The following is a 27,765-nucleotide window of genomic DNA, read 5'->3' as shown; positions in this document are numbered from 1 at the left end:
AAGATTAGGAGTCAAATCTCCAATATAAAAGTTAACTGTGCCTGATATAAATGCCTTGGTAACATTTACTGGGAGAATTCTTTGGCACAGCATTTCAGCACTTTCAGTCTAAATTATCACTTCCACCCAGGGCATTTCTGGAATTGTCAAGGCAACTAATGAGAAAGAATGGTCACAGCCTCTCCAGCAGATCGATAATACCCATAGATATGAATCTTCATCACTCCCTACTCAAATATTTTTGATGGACCAATATCTGAGAGATCTAATGATCTCATGAGAAGATGCATTTCTGAATAAGAATGCTATTACAATTGCAATACTAGCTGCTAACTGAAATGTGGCATCTGTAGTTTAATTACATGCACCCAAAACGAACGAACAAAAAAAAAAAAAAAACTCTCATTAACTGAGGCCTTTTGTCTTTCAAACACAGCCATTGATGCTGAACAAATTACCCTGCATAGTTACAGATCAAATTCAGGAAGATGTGTGATGTCTGAAGGAGCAGCCAAAGGATTTCAGGTACGCAAGGAATGGGCCAAAGCTATGCTAAACTTACATTTCCAGCAGAGATGTCCCTCTGATGGCTTATCACCCTCTCCTTCCTCTCAGATTTCCTGTTTTCTTGCTCTTCATTTATAAATAAATTGGGAAGTGGCATATGCACAAATATGAGAGTGGGGGAGAATGTGAGAAAGAAGGACCACTGCCATATCTGAAGTGTCATCTTGTTTACACAAGAGAAGATGTATCTTAAAATTTGATGCACGGTGATATGTTTCCAGCATAAACTGGGGGTGGGTGGGAGAAAGGTGCACATCTCCTACTACCCCTATGACTAGCAAGTCCACAGGTATCCCAACCACTAAGGAAAGGCAACCAGATATCAGAAATTGATTGCCATGTGTCATAACAGTATTTTTCACTCATTATGTGCATGGAGTATGACTGCCACATAAGGAGGCAGCGATGCATCAAAAGACTCTGTGCAACTCAACAGGCATGGATTGGCATAGTTTGTATTAGAAGGTGTGCAAGCATTTATTCGCTGGTATATTCACTAACCGCTTCATCAGACAAGAGTGCCAGCCAACCCAAGCTATGCCCAGCTAAAGTGAAAATAATCAGTTTATTACCTATATAGTAGGCAAGCATGGGACTGCTAGTTTTGATTTTGTACTGTGAGAATATTCAAAGTTTTTTTTCTTTTAACTGCGTAGTTCTGCTCTAAGCCCATCAACACCTACACTCCAGATGGGTCTTGTTAACTGAGTAAAGCATGACCTTCTATCATTGCACAGTGTGACAGAATTTCTAGCAGTTGCATCACAAAAAGTGTTCCTATAAGATTTATTTCTGAAAGGTTGCCATGTTAAATACAGGGGCAAAGGGAAGATGGACCAGGTCATTTCATTTGCTGACTCATTTGCTATATAAATCCAGGAACACAGTTCACCCCCAATTACAACATGAGATCCTCTTTATTTAAAATAATAATAATGTGTCCATTGTTTTCACGTCTCCTTTAACCTCATCTCCCATTCTTCTCTGAAAAAAGACCCTTTTAAAAAGGGATGGGGAACTTATCATTGGCCATGTTGGACTGTGACCAATGTAGCTGGATTCTACCAACATGTGGGGGAATGATACAATCTTAGGTCATGACACAATCCCTTGTAGGTCCTGACCCATAAACTGAAAACCAAAGCTGTAATGTTTGCTTAGGCAGCCCATCAGATGCTTGTCCCTGACGATAAAAACAAGCCTATTTTGAAGGCTAACAGCTGCCCCTTTCTTCCTCTTCCGCCCCATAAAACTCACAGATTGGAAAAAACAGCTTATGTAATTCATATAAAAATGTAATAAATGCAACAGTCACTTAATGAATACTGTATAAAACAAATGGGATGTGTATGCTAAAATACATTTAGATGGATTATAGTACAATGGCAGGCTTCGGGGCTGGAATGACAGTGGGGAAGGCATATATAATAAAGAACACCTCATTAACCTTTAGAAAATGAACAAAATTTCTTAGTCAAACACAACCCATTTAATACTAAAGACACAACCAGTTAATTCTGAAAATCGGCAAAAATATTTTAATAGACATATTAAAAAGAGAATTTCCAAAGGATGTATACACACTGCTTTTCGAAATTACCTTAATATTCACTTACATGTTATCTAGATTGCTGAATTGATAGGGAAAGTAATTTTTATTGTTACTACATGACGGAGTATGAATGAATATCACTTCCTCTATTTGCAAAGTTCAAGGGTAAGTGCTGTCTAAATGGCACAATTCACAACCAAGAGAAAGGCACTGCAGCCTGCGGGGGAGGGCAAAGGTTTGCAGAAATAGAAATAAAAAAGGGCAGCAAAAATCCCTAAGGGGGGGGGATCTCAAAACAGCCCGGAGAGGGTTGAGCATGTTCAGTAGCCACGGAACAATGACTCAGTCAGAAAGGAAATACAGTGGTACCTTGGGTTACAAACACCTTGGGTTACAAACACTTCAGGTTACAGACTCCGCTAACCCGGAAGTAGTACCTCGGGTTAAGAACTTTACCTCAGGATGAGAACAGAAATCATGTGGCAGCAGCGGGAGGCCCCATTAGCGAAAGCGCGCCTCAGGTTAAGAACAGACCTCCGGAACGAATTAAGTTCATAACCAGAGGTACCACTGTATGGAAAGGAGGGGCAGGAATCGTTTGGATGGTTCAATGTGTCTGGTGAAAAGGAAGGTATGCTTGGGCACCAAACCACAATGCCTCTCACCAGTGACTGGATAAGCTCTGCCACAAGCAGTTCACGCCATGGTGAACCTCAACAATGGTCAACCCCGGCTGTCAAACTACAGTCATCAACCAGCAGGTGTGCTGGCTGCTGATCATGTGGAGTCATGGAGTCATGGCCAATGCCTGTGCCAAACCTTTTGCACTGTGATCAATAAAATTGTGCCCTAATTTAATTCAACACCAGTTTGTGTATGTCGTCATTTCTGCCTGCTCCTGTACCCTTCCAACTCACTTGGGGCTGCCATGTAGATCTTTTGGAACTGATGTTATGATTCCTTCCAACTATACCACTTAATGTCCTGCTGCCACATTTTGCACTAATTGAAGCTTTCAGGTTGTCTTCAAGGGTAGCCCCACAGTGACCCCTTTGGGAAGTTACTAGAGTGCGGATAACTGTGGCAACACTACTCCTGTCCAGAAATGGTTGTAGCTGCTGAAGCTGGTTGAAAAGCACTCCATGCCACACTGCTCTGGAATCTTTGTAGGTGAAGGCTGGGCTAGAAGCATTTCAAATCAATAAATCTATGCAACCCTGGTCCATGATGCATAGCTCAATATAGAGGCCCTGTGGTGTGGGGAAGTTCTTTATGCAGATTTATAGAAGCATAGGATCTAGATATTGTGATATGCATTAGACTGTCTAAAAAGCCTTCATGATTTGGCCTTTTTACCCCATGTCTTTAGGCGCCAGGCAAAAACATTTGTCCATAACCAGGCCTTTGGCTGATTAAACCGTCTATGACCTTTTAAATCTGTTTTTAGGGGCATAAGAGTTATTGGTTTTTTATTGTATTGTAGTTTTTATTTTGTATTTTTGTGTTGTGAACCACTCTGTCATGTTCAGATGAAGGGTGGTATACAAATTTAATAAATAACAGTAACAAACAAACAAACAAACAACAGTAATTCCCCAATAACATAACACATTAACAAAATGCTTTTCAGCAGGATGAAGATATTCAGATGATGGGTATATTCACTGGACCAAACCCCACTACATTAAGGTATACATTCAGGTATGCCAAGCATTCAGCTAATATGCTGAATGTCTGGCTAGAACTTTTTCAACCAATACACACAGAGACAGCTGAGGTATTCAGTTTTTGGAACTTTCCAAATACAGTACTCAATTTATTGAGTTTAACACTTCACTGGCCTACTGCAGGAGTTCTTTACTTCCAATATAAATCAAAATAATGTTCTGTTTTTATTGGTGTGGAACAAGAAATGATCGGCTACAAATAACAAAATAAACTACCCCACTAGTTTTGGAAGCTATTCAGTCTGAATTCTTCATAATGCCACAGTATTAGGTTTGTTGCAGCCAGCTTGAATGCTTCAGTTTAATAGGAACACTGGGTAAATTACCTAAAGCATAAATGCTCTACAGGAGATTTAGATATACATTTTTAATTCCAGCTGGTGGGGACCATTACAATTTGGATTTTTACATCCCAGAGGAAATTGACTTGTGGCATAAAATGTTTGTGAACAGAATGGCAATGAGTAGAAGTAATTAAAAATGGCTGCTTCAAGAGCTCTGCTTCAGTGAACTGCTCCAAATAAACTGCACTTCTAGAGATGTACTTCTCCAGTATTCACTGGCTGGAACTGGCTGGCCTTTTTACTGTACTCTTTCTCTTTTAAAGCAAGCATAATAATAATAATAATAGTAATAATAATAATAATAATAATAATACCTACAGTATAAGCTTTCATACAAGACTTTATATTTCAATCTGTGACCAGCACACTTGGCTTAAGAGACAACCCTTTTTTGATATTAGCTAAGAACATTTATTGTGTCTTTGTGTAAATGAGCATATAGGCTATTACATTTCATTTCAATCCAACCATCAATGAAACATGGAGAAGTTTCAGAGATGGAAGGCTTGAAAGCTGGTTCCAAAACCAATCTAACTACTCCTTTACAAACCTTGGGTTGCTGGGAGAATTGAGATCAGGGAAACGATAGCGTGCGCTGAGGACAAAGTGACATTAAATCACAAGATACAGAAAAGGGAAGTGAAACGGCTACATTGGGCTTGATGGAATCCAATAAAGCATGACATCGTCCAAGAAAGGTCAAAAGGGGCTTCTCTGAGGAACACTCAGAGGTGGAAGAGAATAGTGGGGGGGTGGGAACACTAGGGTTTTTCCAGACCCCACTATTTTTGAGTGAGCGGTCCTTTGTTGATGCATGCAACAGACCATAGGCAGCTGTAAAGGGGGAATTGGAGACATTTTGTGGAAGGTGGCCATTAGCCCAAAGGACTCAAAATTGAACATCCACATACAGAACGACACTGGATATTAGTTTCAAGGAAAGGGTAACTGGGTGATAAGAAGAGCAATCATCATGCTCAAACCTGGCTGTAACAGGGTGTTTGGAAGCGAGCCTACTATTTATCAGCCCCAGAGGTTGCAGCACAGGTAGCATTCAGGCTTTAAGCAAAAGTCTAGCCTTTAGTCAAAAGTTTGCTATGTTCAGACTCTTCCACTCCTAGTATGTGTATATGCAACATAAGCACTGATTAACAAGAACAGTCCCTGGCCACCTGCTTTGTACATATTTTGTATGCCTGATGCATACAGCAGCAAATAGCTATGGTCACTATTTTCAAGAGTTAAAGTACAATAACTTTCAGGAGCTGAAGTTCAAATACAGCTGCTGAAATATTATTAATTTATATAAGACTCATATAGGATTCACATTTATAAAATATGAAGCAACTCAGGAAAAGCAATAGTCCACAGAAATTTGCTTGGTACCCAGGACTTGCTGCACATCCCTTTTCCTCTGGCACATGTAAAAGGCGCAATAGGGTCTCTTGCTTCTGCTGAGGTTCAAAGAAGGCAAAATGCCTACTGTTTCTTGACTCCTCCATACCATAGCAGAGTGAAAGCCAGGGGAAGGGGATGCGAGCTGTGAAGTGTCCTAGCAAGAAGAGCCTCAGAGGACCTGGCCTTTTGTATGCAGATGCCTGGACACCTGCTTAGTTGCCAAATTCAACATTTGAGAGATGCACGGGGGGTGGGGGGGGGAGTGCATCAGAAACTGAGCAAAGGTATAACCAAAGCTCTTATGACTATATCCAGGCTTCCTCAAACTCAGCCCCCCCAGATGTTTTGAGACTACAGTTCCCATCATCCCTGGCCATTGGTGCTGTTAGCTAAGGATCATGGGAGTTGTAGGCCAAAACCATCTGGAGGGCTGAGTTTGAGGAAGCCTGACTTTATCTATTTTAGAAATGCATTACAAATAAAATCATGTTTAGTGACTGAAAGAGGGCTACAATAGGAGTTTAAAAACTATTGCTGCAATCTCACACTCCCTAATTATTTAGACCTGTGGCTGATGAGGTGCAAAGGGTGCCTTTGGACACTGCTATTGCTTCCTTGCCAGCACTTGCTGAATTCACTGGGGGAGAATTAGAGGCTCGAGTGACTGTAATGGAAGAATGAGTCAAATGTCTGAGCCATAAGTTGAGACATTTCAGAAGTGATGTTTAATGCTAGCTGGCAAAGAAGAATATGGATTCTCTGGTTCTTCACTGCAACCTGTTGTGTTACCTAATTACCTTTATACACAGCCGATCTCAAATGTTGTTTCTACCACTGTATGATACTATTTAGAGCAGCCTTCCTCAATCAGATGTTGCTACAACCTCCATCAGTTGCACCCATCTTGGTCAGGGATGATGGGAGGTTGGGGAAGGCTGCTGTACATCATCTACTCACACCCAGAAAACTAACTGTCATTTGAACATATTTAAAAGGCAATGTAACAAAGAATGAGTTCCCTGATAGTTGTGCATCAAATCTGCTTTTGATTTCAAGCATACCACTGAATGTCTTAAACATAGGTTCCATAGGAGTAATTAAAATGTTTGTGTGTTTTGGATGAAGGGTGGTACACAATTTTAATTTTTTTAAAAATTATATACATCATTGAGAGCGAGGCCTACCAAACAGAATAGGAGTTGTGAATATCCAATCAGTTAAGCAGTTTGCCAAGAGCGTGTAGCACAATTTGTAGGAAATCAGTGCAATAGAACGCTCCCGCACTTGTGATTTCCAGCATACTGCCTCGGACAGTATGCTGGAAATCACATAGCCTTATCCTCCATCTGTCCAATCCTCTTTTAAAGTTATACATCTTGGTCACCATTCACTACACCAGTGTGAAGTAGTACCTCCTACAGGATAGTTTATGAGACGTGCCGTTTGATTGCATTGTGATGCTGTGTTTAGCTTCAAATTGTAACTAAGGAGGCATTTGCTCCAGCAGATTCCAGCTTCCGGAGACATCTGGCCCAGAAGGCCCCCGGATACGCTTCTAACCAAGACAGGCTGTTTCTTTTTGTATGTAACCGCTCTAAGTGTTTAGGACTGATTTGGTGGGGATGAGAACATTTAATGAACTGTCCAATCCACAGTATGCATTTGAAATTGTAAAAGAACCCTTCGTGTTATTTATTCATCTTCCTCCAAATATATATCTCAAACTATGTGGTAGCGAGTCCCCCCCCCCAATCCAAAAGATGCGCCAGAGCTAGAAAAATATATTAAGATGTATACAGCCTAGCAAGCACTCATCCTGGAGAAAATGTTGACCAACAAGATTTAGAGCCAAATTGCTGCTGACAAATTTCCAAGATACATCTCACTTAACGGTTTCCCTCCGGTCCGTTCCTTCCATTACTTACTGTATTAAAGGAAAATATTCACAAATCGACATGTGATTTTTCAAACGCTCTTACAGATTAATGCCGTCAAATGGTGTAGAAGACATGAAATATGCTAACAAGGAGACAAAAATTAATGGACAGTGACCCAGTTCAGGTGATTATTTAGGCTTAATAAGTCTAGATATAAACAAGTGTTTTGCCCATTCCAACAGACCATTCATGTAAATTGCAATTAAACCAGGAAGCCTTTTGTCTGAACCAGGAAACTATAATTATCTGCTCTGGAGCAAGCTAGGATATGAAGCCATTAATTGAAGTTGGTTTAATATCAAATCAAATTTAGAACATGATTTGACATCCTGGCTTATTCTGGAGCTGGTAACCATAGTTTCCCAGTTTGTATGAAGCAGGAAACTGCAACAATTAGAAACATATTGTTACAACTGCAGCTCACAGAAAAGGAGGGATGAAGGGACTGCATGTGTAGGCAAAAGGCTCATTCATTTCTCTGCTTATTAAGCACCAAAGTGATTATCCAAATGTCACCATTATCTCCACTAATTTCACATGCAATACAACTGAACAAAATATGGTGTTGTATATGCATAGTTATCATCTGTCCTGTTTGTGTGGACATCATTCTAAGATGCTTTTCAATCTCTTGCACACTTAGTAACTTCATTGATTGAAAACTCAAAGAGATCACAGGTGTAGTGAAAGGAATACGTAGTGGGCAGGGACTTGTGCACATTGGGCTATTTTCATTCTATGCCAGCCACTCAGTTATCAAACCTAAACCTGAACATTTCAGCCCTTCATTTATTCTTTAAACTCCTCTACATTGTGCCACTCTTTCCAGTGATTATGGAAATCTTGCCACTAGGTGAGCAGCTAGGTGCTTGGCTAGAAAAATAGCTGCTTCTGAATTTTTGACAGGTTACATAAAATACATGCATGAAAAATTGATTTAATTTTCCTGCTAATGATTTTTCCTAAGCCTCTATTACCTTAATTATCTGGACAGCCACCTATTAAACAAGAATAATCAGTATCACTTGTTTGTTGCAAATGTTGATAGGTATAAAGTGTAATATTGCATTATAGCTAAAATGCAAGCGTTATCAAGCTAATCCCAGATAGGAACAACAGGAATACATGGAAAACACCAAGAAAGCAATAAATACGTTCTAACTCATGAAAAGCCAAGTTGTTTTTGTTTGTTCCATCTATTTTAGCTTCAGTGTAGTGTTGTGTTCTGACTATTTGAGGTCCTATTTTGCTGTGCCTCCCCTGCCCCCCCTCCAGTTTATACAGAACAACCTCCACAAAACTTTGTTGTGGACTTGTCTCTCTGACTTGATTACAGCAGTAATCTTGTGATGGTGTGAAGCATGTTTTGGCCAACTGAAGGTAGAGGTGCATTTGGATAGCTTGGTTAGTGCTGATAAAGCCAAGGTTGCAGGTTTGATGCTGGTATGAGACAGCTGCATATTCATGCATTGCAAACGGGGTGGACTAGATGATCCTCAGAGCTCCTTCCAACTCTATGATTCTATGACCTCCAGGCAGAAATTACCATCCAGCACTTCCAGGTATGGTTCTATAATTGATTATTTAATTTTTTTTTATTTTACCTACGTATTTTTATCTGGTCTTCTCAAATATGTTGCTCAAGGTGGCTCACATTAAAAAACAAAAAGCCAACATACCAGTTTTAAGGATCTTAACACAACAGAATAAAGCAAGTAGCGAAGGCAAAATAAGACACCTGAAAGATAACACCAATGCCAGCAGGACCTCTCTGAAGCAGAAGCAGCTACACCAAAGAAGGGGCAGCACGTCCACTGAAACCTTCTCTTTGTCTAAGCTACCCAGTATTGACCTTCCATGCATTGGAATTTATTCTTTCCAAGGATGAAAAGGAACCGGCACATCTTCAAAATACTGTATCATCCATTCATTAAGCAATCCAGAACTGCTTTTGAGAACTAGCTCTATTTTTTTCACACATTTGCCACACATTTTGTAATAATAATAATAACAACAACAATACAGTGGTGCCTCGCAAGACGAAATTAATTCGTTCCACAAGTCTTTTCGTCTTGCGAGTTTTTCGTCTTGCGAAGCACAGTTTCCCATAGGAATGCATTAAAAATCAATTAATGCGTTCCTATGGAAACCGCCTTCAGACCAGGTCCGGGGACAGTCTGTCCCCCGACCTCTTCTGAAGGCGGGCGGGGGGCAAAAGTCTTTGTCCCCCCTGCCTGCCTTCCCGGGAGAGCGGAGAAACGCAGCGCTGCGTTTCTCCGCTCTCCCGGAAGGCAGGCAGGGGGGAGCAAAGACTTTTGCCCCCCGCCCGCCTTCAGAAGAGGTCCAGGACCTCTTCTGAAGGCCGGTGGGGGGCGAAAGTCTTTGCCCCCCCCCCCGGCCGCCTGCCTTCAAAAGCCATCCGGGATAGCGGGAAGCGCTTCCCTGCTATCCCGGACTGCTTTTAAAATGCTGGCAGTGGGGAGCAAAGCCTTTCGGCCCCCGCCGGCCTTCCTGGACCTCTTCTGAAGGCCGGAGGGGGGGGGGAAAGGCTTTGCTCCCCACCGCTAGCATTTAAAAGAGGTCCCCGGAGATTTCCCTATGGGCTTTCTTCTTGCAAAGCAAGCCCATAGGGAAATTCGTTTTGCGAAGCGCCTCCAAAACGGAAAACCCTTCCGTCTAGCGGGTTTTTCGTCTTGCGAGGCCTTCGTCTTGCGGGGCACCACTGTTCTTCTTCTTCTTCTTCTTCTTCTTCTTCTTCTTCTTCTTCTTCTTCTTCTTCTATTTGTACCCTGCCGATCTGGCTGTGTTTCCCAAACCACTCTTAAATTGGCTTTTTGATGATCCATAAGGTCACAAGATCTCTTGCAAAGATCATTTGCAAAGGCAAGATCACGTGCAAATGCTTAAGATCACTTCAAAAGGCAAAATCATGCAAAATCAGAACAACTTCCGGAACTAGAACTGCCCCTGCCATCCTAGATCTTGCAAAAACTCATGTGACATCACAGAGCCCAGCAAGCAAGATGGAGGGCCTAAAAGCTATTTTCGTGCTGGAAAAACTCTATGTGGAAAGATCTTTTAAGCCCTTGCGCCTGCTTACCAGGTTCTGGGAGGTTCCTGTGAGATCTCCGATGGTCCTGCGAGATTTCACGAGAACCTCCAGAGCCTATCAAGCAAGGCTCTCCTGCCTCTTTCTTCCTTTTCATTTCTTTTTCAGCAGCCCACATAAAGCTATAATCACATAAATGAAATGGCAGGGAGCCATTGAGGTAGGAGTGTTCTACTTCATAAGTCTCTTGCTCATGCTGGGATGCTGCCTGCAGTTTGGGAGTCCTTACTCCAAAGGAGATGGCAGGAGAAAAGCAGAGGAAGACAGTTAGTGGGACAGGGTGCTTACCAGGAGGGAAAGGGGTGAGATGACAGCAAGGTTGTTGTGGTGTAAACACAGCACCAGTACCACAGTCCTTTTCACCAAGGGACACCCAGAAAAGTGTCAAAAGGTATTTTACTAATGTATCTGATCCTATAAATCAGAAATCTAGGGAAGGAGAAGAATGGTAAAATTCTCACACATAAAAGGATTCTGATGATCAGCTTACTAAACGGGAACCTGCACACAGCGGAAAGTTACTTCTCCATAAATGGTTAACTGCAGCCACCCAGGAAGGCATACATTCATTGTTTGTTGGGTTGACCATCTGGAGGATAATCAAGCAACCAAAAGTCCTACAGTATAAAATCCTGTGCTCTTTTTCTGGGGGGACGGGACGCATACCCCTGAACATTTTGTGAATCTAAGTTTGGCCTCATTGAGGGGCAGTATTTCAATATGAATAGGAAAATGAGAGTACCCCTAAACATTTTTAAGGGGGGGGGGAAAGCACTGATAAAATCCAAGAATCTCAAGTAGCCATTCGCAAAAATAACTGTAACATCAGTGACAAATATGATGCTCACACATTCAGAATCTGAAATTACACAAAGTGCGATGAAATAAATGTTTGTTATAAGTACATAAATGGGAGTTTGGAAATAAAAGACTCTGGGATGTGTACCTTGTGCTTGCAATGCTCGGTGATTCTGCTCCAAGCCTGCATCTTTCTAACTGACTGGCAACAATCTGCCTTTCCACCTCAAGCTCTCTGGTGAGCCTTTGAAACTGGAGCTCCTGTAATTAAAAAGAAAAAAAAGAATTTTAAAATAATATATATATATGTATGTGCTGTGGGTAGGATAAAAGAAATATATTGGTCCACACATCTCAAAGCAAATAAAGGAATTAAAGTGAACTAAAAATAAGAAACAAAACCCCTTTTCCTATTATGTCATCTGAAAAATCAGTACACACCCATGAGCAAGGACTTGCTTACCACCCCTTAAAGGCTCCTCAAAAGTTAGCCTGAGGGTGCTTAGTTACCGAAAAATATGGCCTAGTAGGATTAATGTCACTTTAGCATACAGCTGAATGTGCCAAGGTACACATATCAAGTTTTTATGGCTTGAAAGCAGTTTATGATTCACCACCATAATCACTGGAGTGAGGTGTTTTACAAGGGAAGAAATATGGCAGCCTCTGTGCAAAAGGTTCACAGGCCAAGTTGGCAACTAGTTCCTTAAATAAGGGTCATACTTTGAAATGATAAGCAAGGGCTGAATAGCTTTCACTTGTTCACCTCTGTGCAGGCCAAGTCATGGGCTGCTGAATGGTGTCAACGGTAGAGGTTTTGGAAAAAGCATTCTCCTTATACGTACATCAGCTGCTCATTCCTGTTTCCCAAGATGAGAAGACTTCCATCATCCATCCATCTCAGGAATCAATGTTTGCAAATGCAGTTACCATATGCCATTCAACTACCTCTTTTTCTCTCCCCCCCCCTCTTGTGGAGCTCAATAAATGAATTAGGATGTTTTGGGGTTTTCTTTACCCTAGATGCTATCAAGAACATACCTCAATGCAACCGAAAACTGTGCAACTATACATTTTTGTCCCATAAAATTACACCACCAGTTCCTACTGCTACAAATCTATTTTGAGGTAATATTAGAAAAAGACATTGCAATTTTTTTAAAAAAACAACTCTTCATATAATACTGAACTCCATTCGCAAATGTTTTGTCGCTTTGGGTGTTTGCTCTTTAAATTTTATAGGAGTAGTGTGGAAACAAAGGCCATAATCAAAAGCAGAAGATTCCCAAAAAATTGCAGGGCAGTTACTTAATTATTAGAAAACTTGCACATGGCCAAGCAGGTTCTGAGTCCATTCTTCTATAGCCCCTGCCCTGCCGCCATGTGTTTCGCTTTGAGTTCCATCAGATGTTCCCCTGGCCAACATGGCTAATGGAACTTCCTTCCCTGGATCACATTCAGTACTGAACCCTTTCTACAAATCACCTTTTAATTACAACTTTGAACAAATTCTGGAGCAGGAGTGCTAACCTGCAGTCATCTAGATAATGTTGGGCTCCAGTTCCCATCAGCCCTAGCCAGCTTGGCCAAAGGTCAGGGATTAAGGAAGTTGTATGTATTCCAGCAACATCTAAGGCCCACAGGTTTCCCAGGCTAGTTGTAGAGGTAGCTCTTCTGTCACACGTGGACTGTAATACAATCCTCAGAAGTGTGGCAGAAGTGCTCACTTCACCTCCCATCCTTTCACTGTTGCTGCTTACCGGGAGGTAGAAGGGGAGGTCATCACAATGTTTTTGCAGTGGTAAGCAGCAGTGACGCAACTGACTGGAGGTCAGGTGAGTGCTGTTGCCCCAGTTTGCCTTCTGCTATCGATTACCATGTATTTAAAAAGCCTATACCTAAGTTTTCCTGATAGAGGTATGTGTCTTGTTTGGACTGGCCAACTTGGATGCATGTTGCCAACAGTCTATGCCAGCTGAGGATCAACATTTGAAAGCGAAGTCCATCTGGCAATTCAATATCTGTGCCAAGTCAGTATTGGTTAGAATGTCCTTTCGTCTGCCTTTTTAGTCCAGTCACGTTTCTGTTCTGATTTCTAGGATAAATCTGCTTATTAGTTCACTTGCTCCTCGGTTGTTTATTAAGCTTAAACCACATCATTTTATTTCAAAAGTTGAGGAGAGGTGTAAGAAGGAGGCTGTAAAAGCCACCCAAGTTTAGAAAAGTCAATATGACAGTCAATTTTACTCTTCACAGCTGGTTAATTCCCAACAGCCTTCACAGACCTGGGCAACCTAAAGGTGTGGTGATTATTATGAGAATGAGATCTGTTTGGCCTTGTGTTAGAGCAAAGTGCGTTGAACCAAAAGAGTTCATGCAGCTACATATGTTATTTGCTTGACACAAACAGAACAGACAATTATTCTTTGATCCAATGGTAAAATACTCCCCACCCCCTATTCTTCCACAAGAAATAGCCCCCAAGGCTAGAAAAATTCAAGACATCTAATTGCCCAAACACCTAGAAATTTTTTGTTGGCTTCCAGGAATATTTTGGTTTCTAAACATTTCTACCAGGCATCTAAAAGGAGCCCAGATGAAATATCTCCATCTCTTATCTTTTTAGAAAATTGACAGATTCACAAAGTTCAGTGTTATTAGCATACGACAGTAAAGTTATCTGGCTGCAAACTTCCATCAGAAGGAAAATGAATGTTAATAGTTCCAATTAATCCTCTAATAAGCTTCGTACACGCACAATAAAATGGTGTTGAGTATATCATTTGTGTTGAAGGGTTTAAATCTTTTTACTGGCATTTATAGACAAGGTCATACTTCAGAACAAACAAACATCCATTATACATCATGTAACAGCCATCCATAAAATAAATTTAATGGATGTTAGAATGTCAGCCATTAAAATGATGATTACTTGAAGACTTTGCATAAGCCCCTGGTCTCTAAAATACAGTAGCCATGTATTCAAGAGTTGTTGAGCTTTTTTTGGCCAAACCTGCTGAGAGTTTTATTTTGCAAAATCACAAAAAGAAGTTTTAGAGCTCCCTCCCCCCAAAATTGCCCAAATCATCACGCATTAGCAGGATTAATATAAAACCAAGCAGTTAAAATGTGGTTTTTTTTTTGGGGGGGGGAGTAGATAGAATTATAATAAAAAAAGGATGTCAAGGGGGGAGGTGCAGTTTAATTAAATGGTTTCTCTATGTAACCAGAGAAGGAGTGGAGGGAAGTCGAAATGAAGGATACAAATCTAAAGGAAGATTAAAGGTAAAGGTAAAGATTATTATTGTTAAATTTAAAACTGAAAAATAAATAAATAAATAAAAAATACATACTTAAGGGGTATCTGCACAACTTTCTAGCATCTACATTTAAAATGCAGGAAGCCAATGTTTCGTTTCCCCTATATATTGCTTAGCTTGGTCTTTCAGGAGCTGTGAATTCGAAACAAGATTGCTAAATCTACAGCACACTTAATTTACCTTTACTTACAGAACTAATATTTGCACCAGCTGGAAGGACAGCAGTGTTTATCACTTCATGAAGCCTGAAAGCCAGTATTTGTTTCAGTGTTCATGGCAATGCTATCCTCACTGCTGTACCACTGATATTCTAATGTGTCTGTGGCACACTGTACACCAGATAGGCATGCACAAGCTCACATCTATCACTATGGCAGAAAATTTGATTATAAGAATGTGCACAACACGGAGAGAACAGATTGGCCTCTATTAGCCTGTGCAAATCAAAAGTGATTCTATCAGCTTCTGCCTCAATTCCTCATCCTTAAAAGAAGTTGTCACTGGGTTGCATATAAGTAATCGGTAGCAGTTCCAGTACTAGTAAAACATCTTTAAAACTTCTGAGATGAGATGCTACTTGAATTCAAGATCTCTGTTCAAAAATGTGGCTCGTCTACTAAGGAAAGTTGCATATTAATGGAGGAGAAAGTGATCAAAGCAACTTACCTATAAGACAACAGGATAGGAACATAACTCAGCTCTCATGAATTTGAAAGCAGCAGTAAAGACATCCCACACTAAAACATCCCTAACTAATCAGAACCCTAGGAATAATTAGGATAACAAGCAAATTAGAGTTAAATGAGTTTTAAAAGCCCTTTCACTAATGTACACTTACAATAATTATACTCAATGTTGCTTGCTACAGTATGTTGGCATAAATATTTACAGGTCAAGCTCATATCATTCAAGAGTATGATGCACCTCTTTCTGCAAGTAACCAGTATGCTGTTGTTCAGATGATCTCAAATTTATTAAGTCTGGATATACATGAGCCTTTTGTCCACACAACCCCCCCAACCCCCCTTCGTGTGTTGGTGCACACTGCTCAAAAGACCATGTCTCACTTCTCCCACGTCACGCAGGATGTTATTTTATGCAAACCTGGGCTCATGCTTTGTTTTTCTCCATACAAGCCACAAGCAGAAACCAAAAAACAAGCCATAAGCCCAAGTTTGTACATAATGACAAACCAGAATCTCCCTAGTCTAGTTCCTCCCCGATGCAGCAGGAACAGGGAAGGAGTGAAGTGCAAACTTTTGAGAAGTGCGCACCAGCATGCTGCTCATTCACACTAAATCACAGGTTGTTTTAAGTATGGTTTAATATGCCAGGCTAAATGGGCCATTATTTATAAAGTCATCTCTTAAACCCATCACCTTGCACTGACGATATCCATGCAGTATAGCTTTCCTCAATATAAAGGTAAAAGGTAAAGGACTCCTGGACGGTTAGGTCCAGTAGAATTTGACTATGGGGTGGGGCGCTCATCTTGCTTTTCAGGATGAGGGAGCCGGAGTTTGTCCACAGACAGTTTTCTGGGTCATGTGGCCACCATGACTAAACTGCTACTGAAGCAGCAAGACACTGTGACAGAAGCCAGAGGAAACGCCATTTACCTTCCTACTGCAGCAGTACCTATTTATTAACTTGCACTGGCATGCTTTCGAACTGCTAGGTTGGCAGGAGCTGGGATACAGCAATGGGAGCTCACCTGTTGCTGCTCCTTGTGCATCCTAGTGAAAGATAATGGGCACCATCTCGGTCGGGGGGGGGGGAGCGGGTGTCTCTCAGCACCCACAAAATTTCCACAGTGGGTGCCCAGCCAGATGACCCAACTTGTCACATGTGTGACATCACATGGTGCAACATAAGCACCAGCTCCACAGGACACATCCACGGCCACAGCGGGCTCCAATAGAGGCCCCAGCCCAGTCTCTGTGGCAGTGTCAGAGAGCAAGTAGAGGCAAAGCAATGGGTGGCGGCAGGCAAGTAGCGCACGCATGACGTCATCTCACATTGCGCGCACATGATGGTCCAAGTGACATCAATCTGAAGCCCAAGTCCGCACCTCTGTGAAAGATGGTCACTAGGAACTTGACCCTTAAATTTTTTACCTCAGAAACAATGCTGAACAAAACAAGAATGTAGTCGACTCCACTCCCGTTGTTGGAGAAATATACAAAATTGGCTTTTTAAAAAATCCATCTAAGTGATGTAACAGATGCCTATAGGTTTCTATTCGCACCTGTGTCTCCATCCAGGCAAATAAGAGGTATCATCATGGTCCAAAGGCACATTCTACTCATGAAAAGTACTCAAGGAGGGCACAGAGCAGGATCAGCAAGAGTTGTGTCCTGTAGAGAGTCACAAGGGCCAGACACAGTGGACTGGAGGGTCACATTCAGACCCCAGGGTTGAGGTTTCCCACTCCTGTTATATGTAATGAAATGCAGAATTCACCAGTTATTTATTCACAAATCTACCCTAAGAAATTTACACCATTTGTACTAAACGGCTTGTGGTTACTCATTCATTCATTCATTCATTATCCTTACACATTAAAATCCCCAAACAACAAAATATCTGGTCTTTGTATGCTTTCTCAATATACAATAGTACTTGCTTAAAATCTTATTAACTTGGTGGTTTATTGATTTAAGGGAAAGCAATAAATTCTTGAAGTATTTTTCCCTAACAGTTTATTTTTGCCCATTATTTGTTAATTTTAAAGTATTTTGTCTACAGTATTTCTGAATATCTGCAGAAATGAGAACAGCCTTTCCCACAACTACACTTGGATACTTTAAAAGCTGAGAGAGACAGTATCCTAAAACCTCACAGATGGGCAGTATAAATATTTATAAGCCAAGTTTCTGGTAAGCAAAATAAGTCAAATGGTTTCACATAGGAAATAAATTCAGGATCGATAGCCTCTTCTTTTTTGCTCATCCTGCTATACTCCAAGAGGAAATAACCAAGTACTCAGATTGATCTAGGAAGCCTGCAATGTCTTAAAAAATACCCTTCCATTGTTCTTCTGACCTGTACAATTACACTTAGAATCTGATCTTTGTTACAATTTTGAAGGGGGCTAATCTAATTCATATGATTCCAAATATCAATAGACTGAGTATTCGTCTCTCTTACCAACAGATGGAAACTTCTATAATAGTTCGGAATTATTTCCTTTTAACTGAGACTGACAAAGGGCAGGGGCAACTTTCTGCAGATTCCTCTAAGCAGGTTTGCCAGATCCTTTTATTAACATACCGTATTTTTCCGTGTATAACACGCCCCCCCCCCCAATGTATAACACGATGCCTATTTTGGGGGACTCAAATTTATGAAAATGGGGGAAGATGACCTCAGTGTATAAGACAACCCCCATTTTTTAACATTATTTTAGAGTAAAAAAAAACCTAGTCTTACACACGGAAAAGTACAGTATTTTCTGAATATTTAATTTCCCAGGGACAGTCATCAGTTTTATTATGGGGGAGGGAACCAAGGGCTCTCTAACAAAGTTTATTTGATTGATTCTTTATATAAATTAAAAACAGTTTGTACATCTTCAAGGGCACATTCCATGGGATTAGAATTGGTAGGATTACCAGAGTTTGCCAATTGTTCTTTTGTTCAAATTAATCACTGCTTGTTTTGACACGCTAACGAAGACAAACCATGGCTCATTATAACTATTGTTTGTTGAAATAGTTTTACAAAACTATGGTGTTCTTTGCACATCACGCTAAGCCAAACTTTGGCTTAGTGTTAACATGAAGGCCCTAGGAGATGAGCTTGCAGCCATTTTCCTCCTCCCCAGTCCTTTTTTACTGCCATGCTGCTATCATGATTAGTCTGGAGACAGCTTAACGATGAAGCCCTGGTTTCAGTGTTAGAAAATCTGATATATAAGCTAGGCGCCAAATGGCTCCTTAAACCAAGGTTGCAGTTGCCAAAACAGAATGTTTAGTTGCCATTTTGGGGCAAGATGGCCCCGAAGTCCTATTTTTCAAATGATGGACGGACTGAGATTGATTATCAGTTAAACATCTGGCTAGTTCAGATGACAACCTTGAGCTAGGTTAAGAATGTTGAGAACTTAAAGAAGAAAAGTCACTTTACCCAGGGATAGTTCACATATATATATTGACCTATTCCTACCCCTTTTTCTTAAGGGTGACAGTTCAGGGAATGGAGGTGCCTTATGGAGCTGGTCTTTCGGCAAAGCTGATGGAATGAGCCCTGCTTCTCATCTCTCCTACTGAAACAGTGGAATGGCTACAAGTGCCATTTTGTTCAGAGCAGTTACCTGGATCAATATTTAAATAACTGAGTGTTCGATATACTACTTTTCTCCTAGCTGTAGTTGTTAATATACAACGCCAATATACACCATCACAACACTATGAAATTTCTGTCTCGAGGCACCAAAACAAAAAGGATCTCTTGCTTGGGAAACAGCCAGTGCCAGGGTATTCTATATCACTGCTCCCTAATCAAAAGAGTGCTTTCAATGGAGCTAAGCAAAATAAGCAAAGTAAGCAAAGCAAGCAAAGCAAACCGTGACCCAGCTGTTGACACCCACCAAACATGGACCATGTTTACACATTATGGTGGCCATAATGCAAAAGTTTTTTTTTTAATTATTCAGAATTCTATAGAACTTTATATCAAGCACTCCAATCAATATTGAGCTATTTTTCATTAATTATAGCAAGCATAACCAAAAGCAAATCAATACATTAATAGTAGAGTGTTAATATTAATACAGTGGTACCTCGGGTTAAGTACTTAATTCGTTCCGGAGGTCCATTCTTAACCTGAAACTGTTCTTAACCTGAAGCACCACTTTAGCTAATGGGGCCTCCTGTTGCTGCCGTGCCGCCGGAGCACAATTTCTGTTCTCATCCTGAAGCAAAGTTCTTAACCTGAAGCACTATTTCTGGGTTAGCGGAGTCTGTAACCTGAAGCATATGTAACCTGAGGTACCACTGTACACTGACATTGGTGTAATGAAGTTAAGTTTGATTTACAAATTATTTTTTACGAAGAGGTAGTTGTGTAGGGCACATAATGGGAAATGATAATGGTCTGATACCATTCTTTTGAGATCACAGCCTGGAACCTTTTGCAGGCTCTCTCCTCCAGTCCTGAGTGCGAATCTGTCCTACAACACCAACCAAAGTATTTAATAAGCAACCGGCCTTTTCCTATCAACAGTAGTCTAGTAAAGATGCATCCAAAGTCATCAGAAAAAAACTTGATAGTCATTGTTCATGAAGCTACAGAGCTAGCAACTTAGTACGCTCACAATACCTTTCTACATACGCACCCCTACCCCCACACAGAGAGAATGAGAATGATTCAGAGGAGGCTGGAATTTTTCTTCAGTGCCAAAAAAAACCTTGAAAAAAGATTTATTGGGTTTTTTTGTTTTTGCATTCAGAATAAGCTGCTATAGTCAGAGCAAAGCTTTTCCTTCATGATAAACAGGAACACAATGCCCCAACAGGCATCGTTCATTTCAGCTTGCCAATTCAACAGCTCATTTGCTGATACCGTAGTATTTACATATGCATAGAAGCAGTCATCCCACAGATCTATAATTTCATTCCCAGCAGCAATTCCGAGCTGTCTATTTCAAAAACAAAATTATAATCCTGAAAGTCATTACTGCAGCTATATCAACTTTCCTGCTCATAAGAGGTGCAAGTTTTTCATACAAAAATATACTAATTTAAATACAAAGCCAAAATAGTTAAACCGCCATCCATGTCCATTAGGAATGAGTAGTGGGCATGGGTGTGTTGTATAAATATTCTTTGCCATTGTCTTCATGCATCTTATAAAGTAAGACAACTGCTTCATGAAAATTCATGCCATAATGACATTCTCAGTCTTCATGATGCCACAGGACTTTTGTTTCTTCTTTCATTGGCTAAACTTGGCTTTTATCCTGGAATTATTTTGTAGTTATCCTGTTGCGTGCCGGCTGACAGTCTTATTACATTCAAGGTAAACAAAGAAACCAAACCAAAAAATATATTGCTTTAAGCCCCTTTCCTATAAGCTCACTTTGAGTAAGACAAGAGCTAGACTTATTGTGTGGCAAGAGAAAGGTGGATTTCATATATCTACCCTGAAGCAATTCCAAAAAAACAACAATTGTGCTTAGAATTAAAAAAAAATATTGACATGAACACCTTTAAAGTTGGTTTAAATAGTTAAGGTGTGGCAGCCTTAATTATTTTGCAAATAGAAATCCACTGTAAATAAGAATTATTAACTGCAATAAAGGGAAGTTCAAGAGGCAAGCACAAACAACACTGAAGCCTCAGTTTGAGCTGAATAAAAAGTACATAATTATATTGGAAAACATTCAGCTCTGGGCTCTCTGCCATACAGGAAGAGTGTTTAATTACCAACACTGGCATAGCAATATCAATAGAAGACTGAATATTCAAAAACTGCATGCAATTTCTTAATGCCCTTGATTCTTTCCCTTCCAAGGAAGAGACAAGGATCCCCATTTATCTTTTTTACTTACTCATGTGCCTCAAGTGCACAATCTGGGACTACTGACTACTATTTTGAAACTTGCATTATAAATGGAGAACAGTGCCACTTCCCAGTGACTCAGTTAAAATACATTTATTCAAGATGATAGTCTTTATACCAAGGACAGGTTTTAACACTAATCTTTAAAAAAACCGAAGCATTCGATAATAGCCAGTATCTACCAGTACTTTCAATTACCTAAACTCTTTTCAAAGCAATTACACTGCTCCTGGTGAACCCAACAGGCTCCTCTCAATAGGTTAATAAGAAGCAATTGTTTTACATCTTAGGCTGCAATCCAATCCTGGGAATAAGTCATATTGAATTCAATGGAATAGACATGTGGATTATGCACACCTACGTGGGAAGAGCCCTACTGAGTGAATGGAGTGATTTACTTCCAAGTTAACATTAATAGGATCAGGCTGAACATGTCCAACAGCGCGATCCTAACTATGTCTACTCTGAAGGCAGTCCTATTGGATTCAATGGGACTTGCTCCCAGATAAGTGAAGCTAGGATCATAGCCAAAGTGGGGTACATTTGAGTGTCAAAAATCAATAGTTTGATTGTCAAGGAAAAATATCCAGCAAGGATGTGACATTTAGGAATAAAATACCAATCTAGTCTGCACCTTCAGGTTCCTTACTAATGAGTGGAACTGATGGTGCTCTGATATCAGCAACAGGCAGTGGTGGTGCTTGGTTTTACTGTGAAATCTGTTCCAAGAGGCAATTAATACAACACAGGTCAGCAGGTCCCCGATATTCCTAGTTGATGATTTTTTCCATCATTGAAAGACTGCTTTCTTTACCAACCACACCTGTGTCAACCCACTGCTAAATTTCCATCTGTTACACTTCCCCAGTACAGGGAGGTGAAGACCTCGTGTCTTCTGATGTAGGGCTGGCCTTAGGGGGAATGAGAGGAAAAACCACTGCTACATGCTTGCTGGCTGGTATAAAAGTATGCTCCCATTTCATAAGGGACTGAATGTTGTGGTGTGGCAGGGGGTGCCAGGACTGGCAGGATGAGGAGGGCACCAGCGGCTACTGGCGGTCCTCAGGATTGAAAGAACATAACTCACTACCACCTGAAGCCAATCAAAAGTCATTGGAACCAATGAAGCCAAGAACCAGGTGGTGATTCTCTGCCCAGCAACTAAGGGCTCTGTAAGTAGAGAGGTAGCATGCAGTTGGGGCTGTCACAACTTTCTAGGGTGCATGCTCACAAGATGCCAGAAGTGCACAAGAGGGGGAGGCTGCACATTGAAGACTGGTAGAGGCAATGATGATGGAGGGAAGTGAAGAGAGCATTACCTGAACAGTGAGTCATGGCAGGGAGCTGCTGTGATGCCAGACAGCGGGAGGAGGCCAAGGTCAGAGGCACTTTGGGAGAACCATCACTGCCAGCACCTAGGAGCCATCAGGTCAGGATGGTGAAGGGGACCTGCTGTTGTCCTAGGCCTGATTATTATTATTGATATCATCATTTATTTAATTCATTGGTTGCTTTTCTCACCAAGGCAACGCAACACAACCTACATCCTGATGCGCATAGAAGGCAACCACCCTGCTCCCCGATCTTTCATCTGATCCAGCAGTTGAGGAGAATAGGCTGAAGCCATGCTCTACTGCCTCCAGTCATGCTTCTAGCATGTGGCCCTGACCATTCACCCACCAATCCATTCGGTTCTTCAGGGCAAAATACTTGCCCATCTATGTTCTATACAAATAATAAATATTACAGAGCAAGGATTTAGTGAAAACCAGACTTGCCATAACTAGACATGCAAAGAAATTATACCAAGGGAAGGGGAAGACACAAAGTGAATCTAAATCATGATTGTGGGACACAGGTAAGAAAAGGTAGTGCTGATCACCATTCCTGCATTAAGCAATGTCATAAGAGGCATGTTCAGCCATGCCATTATAACACAAATAAGAATAGTTGGTGTAGCATGTAGACCATTCAAGATACTAAGATGCTTACTGAACTTTTCACCCTTACAACCACCAGATGTTGTAAAGTTTTACTGCAGATTAGGAATCTTGAGAGTCATATATTTAAGACACTTCAAAGCTCTTTAGAGGAAGAGTTTGGTATAATAGTAACTAATAAATATCACAATCTTCCATAATGCCTTTTTACAATCAACTGCATGTCCATCATATGGAAGTTTTTTTCTGCTGCACATTCCTCAAACGTTCTTATGGCCACGTCATATTCAACTAGGTCAAAAGCCTTGCAGATAATAAATACATTAACTGCATTCCTGCCTTCCAGAATGCATTAGCATGAAAGAAAACCATGTTGCTCATGATTACCCCTAATACATAACTACTGATGACTGAAAATCAATTGTCAACTAATCTGTAAGCACCTAGGAGGTTCTATTATGTGTGTCACTACCTTCTTAGACAGGGAAGCCTAACTAGCAGATTTGTTTCAGAATGATAAGGAAATAAGGCTTTTTCACTCAAGTTTTCATGTGTAAGAGGAAGATATTCTAAACTTCAGGATCCTTGCATGATTGTCAAGTCCTGCTGACACCACCTCAAATTGTGCTTAGATTTACTGGCATGCTCTAGCGTCATCCTGACATGCTTTTTCATCCCCATCAATATTTCCAAAAGCCCTGGCAGCTTTCCTCTGTTGTAAAGGCAGGACACAAAGTAGGCACGGAATCCCTCTGACTTCTCCAAATCAATCCTGTCAAACTATTCTAAACATTCTGTAGCTTTCTTTTTGATTTTATAAAGTATTTCTAAATCTCTCCTTGTGGTTTCTAGCACCTCATAGGAATTTCAACATGCTTTGCACTGAAACTCTAGTCTAACGCAAACTCACTCCTTTTGTGAATGGTGTGACTCTCAGCTGTAGGCAGCAGAAGTCTGTAAGGATCATGAAGCCAAGTTCTACATGACATCGTTAAAACTTACTGCAGCTTTGATATAACTAGATCAGTGTTTCCCAACCGGTGTTCCGCGGCACACTAGTGTGCCGCGAGACGTTGCCTGGTGTGCCGTGGGAGGGAGGCGGGCGAGTCGGGTGGCGAGAGGCGGGGCGGCGGCGGCGAGCACACGCGGGGCGGCGAGCGAGCTCCCTCCCACATCCCATCGCCGCTCACTTCGGCCGGCCTACTGGGCTGTCGCAGGCGGAAGGCCTGCGCATGCGCGAGGTTTTCGCACCTTCAGGATTCCCTTCACGCCTTCCGTTCAAAGGTGCAACTCTGGCATCAACACGTGGAAAGTGGCAATCTTGAAATGTTCACACTCACCAAGCAATGGCAAGGTGTTCACACTGCTGCACTGTGTGAGATAATAGGTAAACATTTAAAAACTCTCGAGGGGAAGTTGTCATTTTATTTCTCTTCAGTCTCCACTGAATGCCTTGACTGGGTTAGGGACCCTTATAGCTCAGCATCAGTTGGTGGAAAGGACATGACTTTACAGGAGCAGGAGGAACTAACTGAACTGAGACAAAATCGTGGTTTCAAGCTAAGATTTGCTGATCTACCTTTGGACAGTTTTTGGTTGGAAACTGCCAAGGAGTTCCCCCTTCTGGCAAACAAAGCTATTTTGACATTGCTCCCATTTTCCACTACATATCTCTGTGAGTTGAGCTTTTCAAGCATGATTGCTATAAAAACTAAATACAGAGAGAGACTGAGAGCTGTTGACGAAGAGCTACGTGTGTGTCTTTCTTCGATTCCAGCCAGAATATCAGCTTTGTGTTCAGCCAAACAGGCCCAGGTTGCGCACTGAATAAAGTATTTTATAATTTTTCATATTTCTGTTTACTTACTATTTCATAATAAAGTAATTATAAAATACTTTCTTTGTGTTTATTTGATTCCTATTAAAGAGAGTTACTTTATATATAGTCAATATAGGCACAGAGTTAATTTTTTAAACATTTTCTAATGGTGGTGTGCCTCGAGATTTTTTTCATGAAACAAGTGTGCCTTTGCCCAAAAAAGGTTGGGAAACACTAGATAATTTCTGGTATATTAACTGCAACAATGCTGAACAATATTTAATTTTGGGAGGAGGAGCACATGAAAACACACACACACACACACACACACACACACACACAGAGAGAACTCTGTCATAGGGTGGGGAACCTTCTTCAGCCAAATGGCCACATTCCCGGCTCAGCAACCTTTGAAGCCTTCGGAGCACAGAGTGAGTTCCCGCTGCGCTCCGCAGGCTTCGGGTTCCTTTCGCTGAAGCCAGGAGAGCAAGACTCTCCTGGCTTCAGCAGAGAGGGAGAGCTGCGCAGCACCTCTTCAGCCATGCGGGAGGAGAAATGGAAGGGGCTCAGTTTCTCCTGCCGCTTCGCTGAAGGGGCGCTGAGAAGAGAGGGGGAGATTTTTTTTTTATTGTTCTCCCCCTCTAAAACAAGGTGCGTCCTATGGTCAGGTGTGCCCTATAGAGCGAAAAATATGGTAATACAACTGCTCAGTAGACTACAGTCCAGTCATGCAGAAACCAGCTTTTTCTACATAGAGAAGCACCCCATTCATCACTCCAGCCATGCAAGCAAGAGGCATGATCACAGTTCAAGGAAACAGTCCAGGCACATAAAAGCATTCTCAGGGGGAGTGTGGAGCAGGACTGAAAAGAGGTGTGGCTTGGGGAGGGGCAGAGCCTGGACAGAGTCCTGAGGACCTGATACAAAGGCCTGGAGGGCCACATCCAGCCCCTGGGCTGAAGGTGCTTCATGCCTGTTCTGTGCCAAAGACTGAGAAACTAGATGGCAACAATACTCTTGTTCCGATAGCAAATCACATCACTCGAGCGATGACTTCTGGCTCAAAAAGCTTTAATATCCTTTAAGGAAATGAGGCTCCCACAACCAAATTGTACTGAACAAAGCTTTGCAGATATACCTAAAAGGCAGAAAGGTTTACTTTTCAGTGCAGAAATGAGACTTTGAGTCCTTTCTCTTATATGTAAATAAGTCTGCAGGTTCATATCCTGACTTGGTCCTTAGGGATATCTATTACAGGCATAGGCAAACTCGGCCCTCCAGATGTTTTGGGACTACAACTCCCATCATCCCTGACCACTGGTCCTGTTAGCTACGGATGATGGGAGTTATAGTTCCAAAACATCTGGAGGGCTGAGTTTGCCTATGCCTGGTCCATTATTTCATTTCTATACCACGTTCATATCCTGCTTTTCCTCCAAGGTAGCATATCATGGGTCTCCTGCTTCATCATATTTTCACAGCAGCCCTTTCAGATAGGCCTTTCAGCCCAACCTATGTACTAGCCCAACAATAAACACTATACTACACTGACTATGTTTGAGCTGGTTCAATGTGGAGTCGTTCATTCTCAGAAAGAGACGTTTCATTCAGAAGAATGGAGCGGAACCTTGAGTTAGTTTATATTATAACAGCAATACTAGATTTTATTGTCCCTGGACTCCACTATCCTTCCCCCCTCTTTTTTTCCCCTTTTTTTGGCTATGCATTGCCAAGTACCACTCGAGCATCTTATGAAATCATTTGTATAGGAATTTGCATTATGCAAAGTACATTCCAATTATCTTTCATGACAACACTTCAGTTGGCCTGAGAGTCTCATCCAAGGTCATCAAGCAAACTTAAAAACTTTATTGGGAGTCTCAACCTGAATATCCTGCGTCAATGCCCAGCACAGTCTGCTGCTACTACTACAGTACAAAATATTTTCCAGTGGAATTTATTATAATGGGACAGGGTGGATAAAAATCAATGATTTAAAAAAATAAAAAATATGGATTTTTAAAATTTAAATCAGATTTTTTAAAAATTTAAATCGGATTTTTCAAATAAAATGCTTTCGGAGGAAAAATCTTTCTAAATATAGTTTTCTATTTAATTTACATTATAATCCAAAGGCTATTCATCAGGAAATAAGGATTTGTTTTAAGTTTTTCATGTGTGCTAAAACTCAGTCTACGTTTTTGGTGTTGTTGTTTTTTAAACTGTTTAACCACATCAGTTAACAAACATGGATACATATGCTATAATGTTATTGTTTTAGTTAAATAAATTGTTTAAAATTGTTATTAAGGAAATGATTATTTTCCTCCTTCCAATAAAGTACAGCAGAAAAGTTTTCCAAATATAAACAGTTAACTTATTAAACCTCACCATAATTTCATAATTATCTATTTCTGATAGTATAAATCAGTAATTTCTTATATAACTGTAAAAACTACTCTGGAAATTTATTATTCCAAAAACGAAACTTTCCTCTGGTTGTAAATATTAAGATTATACCAACAGGAATGAGTCTTTCTGTAAAAAAAAAAAAAAAAAGAAGATTTAAATCAAGTCTTGCTGACTAGTGATTTAAATCAAATCCACCCTGCAATGGGACAAAGCGAAATCTTGCTCAGCCTGAGGAAAAAAAGCAACCATTATATCTCGAAGTAGCAGCAAGGCAGCCC

The 27,765-nt window shown here is 40.9% G+C and overlaps 1 protein-coding gene and 1 long non-coding RNA gene across 16 annotated transcripts in view; one reads left to right on the top strand and one right to left on the bottom strand.

Moving 5' to 3' along the window:
* Positions 1-27,765, bottom strand: part of PKP4 (plakophilin 4) — a 96,466-nt gene that overhangs the window by 42,023 nt on the left and 26,678 nt on the right. For all 15 annotated transcript variants that reach the window (XM_083705172.1, XM_083705181.1, XM_083705183.1 and 12 more), the window contains exon 3: positions 11,581-11,693. In XM_083705172.1, the coding sequence (XP_083561298.1) occupies positions 11,581-11,693 (113 nt within the window). The remainder of the gene's footprint in view (positions 1-11,580; positions 11,694-27,765) is intronic.
* LOC310833330 lies at positions 6,517-19,103 on the top strand. The gene is made up of 5 exons (XR_014558639.1): positions 6,517-7,169; positions 7,570-7,649; positions 12,456-12,560; positions 17,501-17,631; positions 18,934-19,103. It is a non-coding gene; the product is annotated as an uncharacterized lncRNA (long non-coding RNA).

This window comes from Podarcis gaigeae (assembly GCF_964106915.1).
Source record: "Podarcis gaigeae genome assembly, chromosome: 1".
Taxonomy (NCBI): domain Eukaryota; kingdom Metazoa; phylum Chordata; class Lepidosauria; order Squamata; family Lacertidae; genus Podarcis; species Podarcis gaigeae.
The sequence above is the reverse complement of the archived record's forward strand: the minus strand, read 5'-3'. Positions and strand labels throughout refer to the sequence as shown.